At 39.6% G+C, this 13,058-nt stretch overlaps 2 protein-coding genes across 2 annotated transcripts in view; one reads left to right on the forward strand and one right to left on the reverse strand.

Moving 5' to 3' along the window:
* Positions 1-5,294, reverse strand: part of rbks (ribokinase) — a 32,544-nt gene extending 27,250 nt beyond the window's left edge. Inside the window, exons 1-2 of the mRNA XM_069714669.1 lie at positions 5,280-5,294; positions 3,021-3,082 (exon numbers count right to left, since the gene is read on the reverse strand). Of these exons, the coding sequence (XP_069570770.1) occupies positions 3,021-3,079 (59 nt within the window). The 5' untranslated portion in view covers positions 3,080-3,082; positions 5,280-5,294. The remainder of the gene's footprint in view (positions 1-3,020; positions 3,083-5,279) is intronic.
* A 557-nt stretch (positions 5,295-5,851) lies between these two features.
* The window catches only part of babam2 (BRISC and BRCA1 A complex member 2), a 77,733-nt gene continuing 70,526 nt past the window's right edge, over positions 5,852-13,058 (forward strand). Inside the window, exons 1-3 of the mRNA XM_069714668.1 lie at positions 5,852-6,030; positions 7,283-7,359; positions 11,891-11,985. Of these exons, the coding sequence (XP_069570769.1) occupies positions 5,852-6,030; positions 7,283-7,359; positions 11,891-11,985 (351 nt within the window). The remainder of the gene's footprint in view (positions 6,031-7,282; positions 7,360-11,890; positions 11,986-13,058) is intronic.

A 13,058-nucleotide genomic window follows, 5' to 3' on the forward strand; every position in this document is an offset into this window, starting at 1 on the left:
TGCATCACATTTAGGTGTTTGTACGGCACAAGCAGAGAGAGAGAGAGAGAGTGAGAGTGTGTGTGTGTATGTGTGTGTGTGTGTGTGTGTGTGTGTGTGTGTGTGTGTGTGTGTGTGCGCGCGCGTGTGTGTGTGTGTGTGTGCCTCCACTATCTGTCAGTCAATTGTGCCGCCATCCAAACACTGGCTGTTCAAGACAACTGGATTTCTAACTTCAAAGCCATGCATATCACTTTGAAGGGCTGCAAATGTATTTCCCTATCCGCATTCTGACCTCCATCCAAAAAGCCCCACAACACACACACATGCACACACACTCCAAAAACAGGCCATTTTCCGTTAGCTTATTGGGGTCGTAATTGACAACTCCTGCCCTTCAAAGCAAAAAGTCACTGGTTGAATTGCTAATGAGCAACAAAATAAATACCCCCCCCCCACACACACACACACACACACACCCCGCCGCCTTCAAAAAAACGCAATAGGAGGAGGCATGTGTTTCTGATAAGCAGGGACTTGTGGAGCAGTCTGAGCAACAACCAAAATGTGACAACTTGTGTGTGCGCGCTCTCAAAAAGTGACATTAAACTTTTTTCCACGTCACAGCAGCGCAGATCGCAGCTGTTTACTCAGAACGTCATTCGCTGGTACCCAGGTGACAGATATTTGTACCCGGTTTCACATGAAAATATAATGGAAGCCGTATGACACAAATCGTGGCACATATTCAAACGACACGCTTCTCCATGCTGACGGGAAGACATTTAGTTGGCAGGAATCCATGGAGACTTTTGACATTATGGCTACTGTGTGTCTCTTTTGAAATCGTGTCATCACTCGTAAGGGATATGGTAAATGAGTATGACAAATAGTTTTCAACTAACCCATTGTGTTGCAGTTGATGACTAACAATTTGTGGGAATGGATCCTACTTGGCTCAACAGATCTCACTACATATGAGGATGATGCAACGCTGACATTTAATAAGCAGTAATCATACCAGATCATCCGCACATTTTGAATCTTTGAAACCATGAGATGGCCACACCTGCATCATCGTAGATCAACGATTTAGTTTACAACCTGCAGCAGAAACTAATCATTTTAAGAACTGCAGCTCATGTGTTTAAAACTAAAAACGTGTTGTGCAACTGGCAGCGTTTTTAAGTTCAATTCGAACCTGCAGTCTGTGTGCTGTCTAATGGCCTAAAAGCTGTTGAACCAAACACTCTCATGTTCCCTAAAACATGTGGACAAATACTGAAAAGGCAGCAGCATTGTCTAACTTTAGAACACTTCCTCTATTCTTGTGTAGGCAGGACTGAGCGGTCCATTTCAAGCCATAATGGAAAACATCATTCAGCCCATATGCCATATTTTCCAAAAGGCGTGCATGTTAAAATAAAAAACCCTGAAGGAAAACGGTGGTTGTTGAGGTTAATAATAATAAAGGGAAACACGCTTTAAGTAAAGACAATTGACTGTTTGATAAGCTGCGTCCCCTAACTTAGCGTTTCTACGCCTGTTAAGCTTTTTGTTCTTGTGCAGGACAAAATGCAGTTTACACTGATAAATGAAGTTTGCGCGAAGACATGTTTCTCTTTCTCAGCCACATAATGTGCCCGAGTCGCCGATTTTTGAAACCTGAAATTACAACTGAAATGATAAAAAGTTTAAGATCAGTCTGTTTCCTTTTACTATTTCTATCTGATTGGAAACCCGAGGACATTACGTCCCGCCAACCTTCAGCGGTAACCTGACTCCACCACAGGCCTGTCAATCAAACAGACCCCCCTCCCCCCCACCCCCTCAAAAAAAAAAAAAAAGTTTTGTGGAGGCCTAATGTCTAATTAATGTTGGGATCATTTCAGATGGACCGCCAGAAAACAACTAAGAAGGAGCAACTTTAGCTAACAACACCATAATAACTTTTGGGAAAAAAATGTATTGACTTTGTATTTCATGAGAGAAGTTGAATGGCAGTCTATGTAGCGCGAGGCTTTTAGAAGTCAACCCCTAGTGGCATTCGGTGGTTTACACTCTATGGCACTTCCGTGTCAGCTTCTTTTTTCAGTCCACTTTTATGAACAGTCTATGGTTAAGCAAATAAATCCTCTCTTTAATCCATTCCTTATACTATCGCTCTTATGTTTTTGCTTTTGGAAAAAGTAGAAAAAGAAGATAGCACCCTCAATGCTCCATGACAGCCCCAGCTATTCACACCGGACAATCCCTGTTTGATGGTGCGGTTTAACAAGAATTGTTGTGAAACCATTATCCAAAAGAGGGTTTTTTTTTTTTTTTTTGCGAGTGAACTTTTAAAATGAAGCAATGTCTTTTTGTGACCTTCAATCCCGGTTCTGGTCCATGGTGGTGGTCATGTGGATATGACCTGTTTAACCAAATAGTGACAGTTTTATTTGATAGATTCGACAGGCCCAAGTGAAGTGAGATAAAGTATTAAAAAAGCATAAATGACATAGAAACAACAACAACAAAATCATATAGAAATACTTCCTTTGTTTTTTGAATCTCTCAAATCATTTTAGGACCCCTTGGATTGTGTAATCCATAAATTTGGAACCCCTGGGTTCACTGTAGGTGAATATCCCTGTAATTATTATTTTTTTTAAAATACTGCTCTTTCAACCTTCAAATAGAACATTATGCACACCAATTATTATGCACTTCAATCCCATTTACTGTATTTATATTCCCAACAAATCAGTCATTCACATACTGAGCAACGTCAGGGTCTTGACCCAAACGTTGAGAAACTGCTAAACATTTTTGAAATACATGCCCTAACATGGTAATAATAAATTGTGCTGCTTCCTGTTGGGCCCACCTGAGGAAGTGGAAGAGTTTCCTGACCCCAGATTTAGCAAGAGATCTTCCACTCAGCCTTCTCATGAAATATAAAGCTGATTTGTGTTCATTTTGGCAGGAACACAAGAGCAGTGTTGTTTTACTTACAGCAGTGATGAGGAGACGATCAAATAAGGGCTGAATTTACTCACCACACCAAGTCAGTCATGCAGGAGCCGACCACCACGACATCAAACGCTTCCTCAGTCATGATCTGCTGATCGAGACATATTTTTTGTTATTTCTACATTCACAACTCTCGACACAAAATATCATTGCGACTCTTTATTTAAATTAGGGCCTATGTGTTAATAATTTAGGAGATTCTGATTTCTCAACATTCATCCAGCCTTTCCTGTAAAATGTGGACATAAACGAGGACATTATCGAAAGCATAGCGGGGGCATTTCAGGCAAAATATGCAAACTAGTTTCTCAACAGCCTCCAAACAAAAATCACTTGATTTTATTTAGCTCCTACATTAGCATGAGCTTGACAGAAACAAGGAAGAAAGTAAAAATAGAGCATTCATCGCTGGCTGAGTTGAACAAATTCCAATCTGACTGAGGGGGGTTGTTGGGTATTTCAATGCTACACCACGTGAATGCACCACAGCCCAGCAAAATCTTTAATTAATTCAATCCTCAGCTTGTATCGGAGCTAATGCTAGTGTGTTAATCTCTTCAAATCTCTTCCTAGGCAGTGGAAGACTTGGAAAGCTTGGCCGCTGGCTGTAGGATGGCTCAATTCTCTCTCCCACATCTCGCAGAATATTGTCTTCCCTCTGCAGGCATGAATAGCTCGCCTCGAACCTTCCACTGCAGGAGACTATTATGAGATCTGCATTGTCTGACCACTTAAAACAGCAGGGAAGTTGGCCACGTCATTCAAATTCTCCCTCGCTTGTTGAATTTGAGCTGAATTATCATGCAGTAGGTGAACAAATTGAGAACAGTATTTGTATGCAATTTATTGTAAAAAAAAAAGAAAAGAAAAGAAAAAAAGGTGTTTAAACCTTGTTTAAAAAAAAAAAAGGTGTCACTCGGCTTCAGAAAAAACCCAGTATACGTGCCAAATGAGTGTTAACATGGACATTTTTTGGTACTAACTGAACAATGTATGCTCTAAAATGACAATGTTAGCGCTTGCAACAATTTAAATGCAAATCACAGTAGCACACAGCCGGTTCAACAATTTGGACTGAGCTGTACGCAAAATCCACGAGACATTATTGCTGGACCATTAAAAAAAAAAAAAAAAAAACATGATGTAAGAGTATATTTTGCCTATTTCTGATTGAGGAGTTAACACTTAACTGGGGTAATGATGGTTATTAAAATGATATAACCATTTATGTATAAAATTTTGATTGTGTCCAAACACTTTTTTTTTTAACAACACCACCACCAAACACAGACAGTTTGTAAAATGCTCTTTTTTTTATTCTCAGTGTAACCATGTAAGGAAAACTAAATGGTATCTAAATTTTGAACTAAAAAGACCACTCCTCTTATCTCTGAATGAGTTACACCAGTGATGATAACCAACTAAACAGGCTATTTTTACCGGATACTTTCAGAGTGACTCTGAATCTACCCTATGAAGGTGGGATTCCCCCAGTTATGAATCAGCCCTTGCATAAAAGGTTTTGATGCATGTGCTGATAATTTCTAACCCTTTGTACTCTTTGCTCACTTTTATTTTCCAAGTTACACGTATACAAGAACCACAGGTTTCATGTGTCCTTTCACATGCTCAGTCAGTTTGCCTCTTCTTTTTTTCTTCTATGTTAGATACATAAAAAAATAAAAAAAATAAGACGCTGAACAGAAGGTCTATGTTATAGTTAGTTATGTGCAATGTTGAAATATTTGGGCAATCCTATAGATAAAAGTAGGATCAAATTTGGTTAAATGAATAAAATCTTCTCTATTAATAGGAGGGAGGAGATATAACAACATCAATACACAATTTAAAGTAATAATCGGTGCTGATTTTGATCATAAATGTGTAACACTTTCCTCCTGCTGTGCACGTCAAAGAGCAGCATCAGAATTTATTGATCCACTCTCATATCCCAAAATCTGAGATTTCAATTTAACATCGCCTATTACTTTTTTTTTTTTTTTTACATAAATACTCAAGTAGCCTATTACAAAAATAAAATAATTTTTTTTTTTATTATGAATAATTCTGTGTTACATATCAATGCATTTAGTTGTAAAATGTACTTTGCACTCTTTTATTACTGCAGGAAGTTATTGTGTACAAACTTGAGCAAGACACTTTATACATAACGTCAGATAAACGTCACGACAATGAAATACTGAACTAACTTTAAAGTGAATGTGCAGCGTAACAATTAGGTGACAAATCATGTGTGTTTATGGCAAATACGACACGATATTTACCGAGAAATCAAATGTGCTCCTGCAGAGTGGACAACTAAACAGCTCCTACCAAGGCACGGTCAAAATGCAGGATGACAGCTGCCTAACGCCGGAGCTGATGCCGGAGCCAACGTTGCCATTAAAACCAGACCGCACGTGCTCACCGGTAGATTAAATTATTCAGGTGGAATTATGTCAAACGGAAGGTGATTTATGAGAAATATTCCGCCGAGAAACGCGGCTGCTGGAGCGAAAACAAGCCGTTGTGCCAACAGGCATTATTCCAGACAGCTTTAAACGCGGGGGGCTATCGCGAGGACCCCAAAACAACATGTACCGGAAACTTTGACAGCGCGAAGTAAACATTGGAGTTAACGCTCAAATTGTCTAACTTCCAGCTCTTTCAGGTACTCTAACACACACCGCGTTGTGTATTTGACTAGACAGCAACGACTGCGTTGCGCTCTCGAGCGCGTTCAAACGGTGTGACGCCGATCTGCGGCCGCCTAACGATAACGATAACGAGCATTGACTTCCTAATACAAACTGTGGCCTTGTTGTTGTTGTTGTTTTTGATCAATCAAACTGTTGCTATGGTCTCCGCAGACTCCTCGGGGGTGGGGGGGGTGGACACGATGAACAACATGTCCCCTGAGGTCGCGCTGCACCGGATCTCACCGGAGCTCCGTCCCTTGCTGTGCAGCGTGGTGAGGAACGGACGGGTGGGACTCGATTCCACGAACTGTCTTCGCGTCACGGACCTCAAAACCGGGTGAGAGGTTCTGGTTCTGGTTCTGGTTCTGCTGCACCCGCCGGTTCACCTTCTCGAAGGTCTAACTCGAAGCAACGGACACGTGGTCTTACATCCAAAGCGTCGCACTTTCTTTTATAATCACGTCACGATGGGACCAGTACGAGTTATAGGAAAGTGGTGGTGATGTGTGACTCGAGGCTGGTTGACGTTTAATCCCGGAGACTCCGATGCGAAGATCCAGAACACTTAATCATTGAAATAAATGGGCCAAAACTGCTGATGCAATTTTTTAATTATTATTATTATTTTTTTTAGACTTCTACAATATGTTAATTTAGCTGTAGTGTGTAAACTGTGCTTTAAATGATCTTATGGGTTAGTTTTAGTTTTTTTTTTTAAAATGTGCTGTCTTGTGTTGTTGACTGAAAGCACAATCATTTGTATATTTTGTTATTCGCACAAACTAAATTTTGGACCAAAGCCAACAACACTTTCAGAAGTGCATAGTCGCAGTTACTCACCTAAACATACCAGGTTTTTTTTTTTTTTCTTTTTCTTTAATAACCTTTCTAAACAACATCAGCATGCATTATATTTTGATGTATGACAAATGAATTGCACAAACGTGTCATGTGAATCGGGTCACATCTTTCCACAGCTTCTTATTTAAAACACAGCAGCTACCATTCATTACCACAGATCCAATGCAATGAGTTGTCCCAGTTTCAAGGTCTTATTCATGCACTTTGGGTTCTGTCAGCTGGCAGGATGATGTATAACCGTGAACGTTTAAAAACAAATTTATTTGTGGTTAAGACAAAGTCTGATATCAAGTGTCACTCTATATTTTTCCTCATTAAACCACTTTTTTTTGTTGTTGTAAGAAGTCAAATGTTTGGAAACCGCTGGTTTAATCTACTTTAAAAGCGTATCCACTTTTTCAAATTTCATCTGAAAAGTAACTACAGCTATTAAACACGTGGCGGAGTAGAAAGTATAATATTTCCCTGTGTTGTGGAGTGGAAGTATAAAGTAGCATCAAATGGAGATACTGAAGTAAAGTACCTCACAATTGTAATTGAATACAGTACCTGAGTAACTGTTGTTGCTTACTTTCAGCTGAAAACTATTAATTTATACTAGACGTGTGGACAGATCTCTAAATATTGGTGCGCTCCATACAAAACTATCTATATTTTTCTTTTCACATGTTTTGCATTTTCAACAAACATAATTATTCTGATGTTTTTATGAACCCCCCCATGTTCAGATGTACATCTCTGACCCCTGGTCCTTGCTGTGATCGCTTCAAACTTCACATCCCCTACGCTGGAGAAACTCTGAAATGTAAGTAAGCGAGCCGAAGTCCTTTTCGGCACGTTCAGATACGTACAGTGAGATTAGTCTTCGATGCTGATTAAATAAATAGCCACTAATATTTGTTCATACTTGAGCTGTTAGGTTGTTTTTATTGTTGGCTTTAGACAAAATCCTCATGGGAGAGAAACTCTTTGCAAACATTACTTTAGCTTATTAAGTCACAAAGCAGCAGCAGTTAATAAAGTAATGGGGGTCAGCTAAGGCTCTTCAAAGGCTTCAAATCAGACCTGTCATTTTGCCTCGATGTAGAAATATATTCTTAAATTAGCAGCAAACACAAACCTAAGTGGAACAGTATTGAAGTCTAAACATGCTGATTGCACAGTATAGTCCATTTTAAATTCCATCATTGACACCATTTTGTTGGTTCTTCGTTACTCTAAAATATAAGCACTGACAGAATTTGTATTTGCGGATTACCAGCAGGGCTCAGGTCATTTATTCATCAGAGCATTGGGCCTGCATTTTGAAAACATGGCATTGATTAATTCATTTTCTGTCAGATAAATTGGTTCAAGACAACCTTGAGATGCGACTGTGTCGCACTGTTGGTTCATTTAGAAATGACAGGTGGTTTAAGGTCAACACCAATGGATGTGTGAAATCATATCAATATTGTATCCAAAGCACATAAAGCGTGTTCACACCTGGAATCACGATGCGTATCTGCATGCGTCTTGAGTCCGTACGTGCGATCGGATCTCACTTTTTCCTTCTATGTTGACAAGTCAAAATGACTACCGTGAAAAAGGTCTATATACTAATGAACGTGTGAGCACAAACAAATACAAGGAGACAGGAGTCCAAGCAACAGACATTTCATAAAATGAAACACCTTTGCTCACTGAGCCTCATTTTAACGCAGCGTCAATTAGAAATGTATGACGTAATTCACATTTTGAAACTGGTTTGTAATTCACAACCTGAACCGTCAGACGTAACCTGATCGATTTGGATCAGGCTCCGATTATTTAATTGAGAGGGTTTGAGAGGGCCGAGCTCTTCGCTGCTGTGGATAAATGAACTGTGCAACTGTGTGTTCACACCTGTACTCTGAGCTGTCTACTTGTGATTGTATCACCAAGAACACATATTAATGTTGAAACAGACCAATAGTCAGAACACATTTTTTTTTTTTTTTTTTTTAAGTGACCCGAACTATGCTCAGAGGCTAAATGAAGACATTGGACAAATAGCAATGATAGAAAGAGGATAGAAAAAGGGTTACTAATTAAAATACCACGTAAACATTCTGTGTTACTTGGATATATGGTACCGTAGGAATGTTTTGTAGTTGCCGTTTCTAAGGAGCCACAGGAATCCCTTAACTCCAAAAACAAGATGACTGCTTTTCTCTAGATGGTGATGCTTCACTAGTGAAATGATACCAGTAAACATGCTGTTGTTTGTGCCAAATGAGCTTTTACTGGAAAGGTCTCGCACTTCTTAATCAAGTCCCCACATCAGAGATTTTCTTTTCTGAGCATGTTCAATGCACTTGTGATAGTAATCGTGAATTAGATGGGATTTTAACTTGCTCGCACTGGAATTATGGGTGACTCACAAGACCCGTGTCAGGCCTGTGTGCACACATAAATACAGCTATCAGTTAACATCTGCAATAGTTTGCCAAAATCAAGTTTTGGGAACTGATTAAAAACTGAACTGGTGTAATTGTTAAAAAAGCCTGTAAAAATACATAATTATCCAGGTAACTTCACACACACTCATTTAAATTGCACAACAAGGTCTGACTGCAACCCATGTTCTAACCCACGCAAACCAGATATGTAAGCCACATTGGTGAGGTAGGTTTTTATGGCTGTTGAGTAATTGACAAGTTGTTTGAACAGAGGAGTTTTCCAAGGAAAGCAGTGGCCCTTTAATGTGCAGGTTTCCAAGTTATTGGAATCCACGTTTGCATTCTAGATTATGTGTATTGTGACATTCAATTTGGTTGTGTATTGAGTTTACTGCAAATGTGGCCCTTGTTGAGGGGGAAACCTGACAGAAAGTTAGAGGAAGTAGACTTTGCTTCTTTTTTTTTTGCGCAATTTGCAAAAGAAATCTGTCCTGGTAGAAGTGGTTGTGACCTATGTCAGGATGTGGTGGTTCGACTCAAGGAATGTGTGGATGTAATGTACAAAGCCCTGAAAGACTTGGCTTTAAATTTGAAGTACTTCTCTCTAATAATTATAGATGAGCAGAAATCAAGGTTTAAAAAAAGAAACAGATTCAGTGTCAGCTTTTTCCTACCGAGCCTCACCCACTTCAAATGCATGCCAGTAAGAAGAGCATAAAACAAAATGCAGAAATGGCTAAACTTGTTTTTGCAGACATTTGTGTGTTTTCTTCTTCTGTGTTTCAGTTATAAACAAACACAATGTGCTTAAGCTAAAAAAATACATTCACAATTCTAATCTTTCATGTCTTTATTGAACACATTGAATAAACATTTCTGCTGCTGGTGGAAAATGGAAGTGGACTCCTGGTTGGTTGCTCACTTGCGACTCCAGTGAGCGTTTGTTAATATCACACACCTTGGTGTTCACACACTTTTCACACACTTTTTCCAACTTACACTCAGAGAGAAGCTTAAGAGGGGAGATGTAAAACTATATTGAATGAACAAAACAACACAAATGGAAATTAAGAGTGCTAATAAAACACCAAAAACATGAGAAATATGGGATCTAAAGACAAATTGACACTAATTTAAGTTTCTAGTGCTTGTAAGAATATGCTACGTGTACAGTGAAGTGGAATTAAATGTAGGAATAGTAGAAATGCTTGCTCCAACACTTGGAGCAGGGGTTTGTGGGCATATTTTGCCTTCAGAAAATGTCTAGTAAATGAGCGATGTTTCTTTAAAATACATGAATAATAACACTAAAACATCTGAAGGTCCCGGTTGACCTTATGTAAAAAATACTACTGTGTGTATTGCAGTATGACCATGAAACCTTGCTTAACCCTTAAGGGAAAGCACCCTATATAGTGCATCTGTCCTATTAAAAGAGGACATTTTAATTTATGGTGACAGGAAAGCAGCAACTTGCAAAAAAATAAACAAAAACAACAAAAAAAAGCTAGCTCTGGCATTGTGGCATGACACGCGACATCTCTGCAGCTGCTGTACCAGTCGCTGTACTTTCCTGTGCTTTGGCCTGAGGAAGGAGGTTTGTTTAATCAAGGATGCAGAGCTGCAGGTTGGTCTGTGCCAGTCTACAGACCCTGCCTACTGATAGCGTGCAAAACCAGGGTACATTCTGCACAGAGCCGAGCACTATAATTGCAAGCCCAGCCCTCTTCCACTTCACTACCGTGGCTGGTACTGCTAAACAACAATTTGAGGCCTTTGTTGTTGCACTCATTATGACTTCAATAAAAATGTCTGGCTTAAAAAGAAGTAATAGTTGGCACATTATGCAGCGACAAGACGGCACTTTTGAAGCGAGGCTCCTCCATTGCTGTCTCAGGAAGTATGAACAAAGCATCATATAAAAGCCTCTGTTATAACCTGTAACGTTTGCACTTCCCCGACCTCCATTTCCCTCTGGAGCCCTGCCAGTAGTTTTCTGACAAGCTTCCAGTGGTACGTAACAGATTTAAAACACATCCTCTTGTTTCCTCGTTTGACTCCTCTCCACTGGAAAAATACATCCATATGTGTACGTTTCTTCTCTTCTCGCTGTCGCTGGAACAAAACAAAAAAAGCAGAACAGACCGTCTTGCAGCACACAGATAGAATTGTGTAACATGATATCAGAACATTGTGAACCAACCCAAGTAATGTGGTACGTGATCATGTGCTCGTGTCAGCGAGAGCCACTTCCAGTCTGCAGTTTTTTGTTTTTTTTATTCAACATTAATGCAGCAGTGATAATAATTTTTCACACAATTAAATTGTAATATTTTAGCACTTACCTGTTTCGGTCCAACTAAAACCCAACTTGATTTTTGTGTACTGTTATAAAAATAGCGTAGCAATTATCTTTACAAGACGGGCCTGGTTGCCAGGAGTTGAGTGGCTTCAACGGTAAATGTCAAGTTTGCTCATTACTTGTAGGTGCTTAAATTAAAAGACTTCAGGGCTCAAATGCATTTTATTCACTTAACGCAGCTGCTGAAAAACAATAGCTACCTTTACAAGTCACTTCATGTCAGATTCAGAAGCCTGGCAGGGTGATGTTGAATTGTTTCCCACCACAATTTCTTTTCTCAGCAATGTCCAAAAAGTACTCCCATATCATGAAACTGCACTAAAATAAAGCAAACTGCTAGAGAGAAATACAGGGATTTGTTGTTATTTGTTGCAAGAAAATACATTTTGAGCCTTATTTACACACAAACTGCTGAAAAAAGGAGATTAAAGTGATATATTGTGGTCATTTTACAGCACATAATGTCTTCACTGGAAAATCACAAGGAACATTTGGGATCTGTGTTATGCTAAGTAATCATTCAAGTCCTAACGAGTTCCCCTCTTTTCTCCCAGGGGATATCATATTCAATGCACAGTATCCAGAATTGCCTCCAGACTTCATTTTTGGAGAAGATGCAGAGTTTCTCCCTGAGCCCTCCGAGCTACCAGTGAGTACTTTACAGTGAATACGCTGTGTTTTATTAGACCGCTGTGCTGAACAACAAAACAGATTCATCATGATTTGTCTTTGATCCTTCCGTCTCGTTAAAGCCAGATCTTTCCCATAATACATGGTTCTTACATGTCAGACAGATGCCTGAAAGTGCAGATCAGAACTTCACCGAACCCAGTAACCTGGAGGAGTTTAGGCAGTGCCACATGCACCTTTTGCAATGCTGGGGAAACATTTCCACTGCCAGGTCTCATTCGCACTGAATACGTCTGTCGACAATCCAGTTTTTTAATTTACAAGTGTCAGATACAACATTTAGATTTAACTTCTTTTTTTTCCTTTTTTTTTTAAATCTTTCACTGGCTTAACTCTAACCACATGGACAGAGCTTTGCTTTTTGTATTTATGTTTCCATCTGAATAATACACACTGATATTGGTGACAGTTTGACCTGTAATTCTGTAATCGTTACTTAACAAACCATTAACCTTGTGCATTGTTGACGATGAAAATAAAGTCTGTTGGCTGCCGTTGACTCAGAACTGTGTTGGGTTATTAGGCCAAGGTGGAAATTTGCACTCTGCTGAGCACTTTGTAGCTGTTGCAATTTAGCTTCTACCATGTAGTTATCCACTGCTATTTTTGACAGCCTACCACGGAGAAGCTAAATTCCCCTGCTTGTGTCAGAGTCTGGGAGAAGAGAGGGGAGTATTGCTCACCGTCTCATAAATCCAGCTGTGCACATAAGGGGAAGTACCTCTGCTGAGCCAGTGCTTGGCAGCCCATTGCTTTGTTTATTTTCTCACTTATAGTCTTGCTGTGTTTTGCAGTTCGTGCTTTCATAATCCTCCTTCGTCTGTCTCTGCCTGCGACCCTCCGCTCCCACTCCCTCCTTTTTCCTGTAGGTTTTCAGTAAGTACGTCCCCCTCACTATTGGAAAAACTCTGGATTCCAAGTAGTTCCTTTCAAAGTTTCCCGCACATACTCCTGGGGATTTTTGTTATTATCAGCACCGGCTGAATTTAGAGTAATCGTAAAATAAACAAACCAGTCTGCATGCCATTAAAG

Source organism: Brachyistius frenatus, unplaced genomic scaffold, assembly GCF_029030835.1.
Source record: "Brachyistius frenatus isolate BFR_SWC_R1_liver_20210118 unplaced genomic scaffold, ASM2903083v1 Contig_133, whole genome shotgun sequence".
In the NCBI taxonomy this organism is placed as follows: Eukaryota; Metazoa; Chordata; class Actinopteri; family Embiotocidae; genus Brachyistius; species Brachyistius frenatus.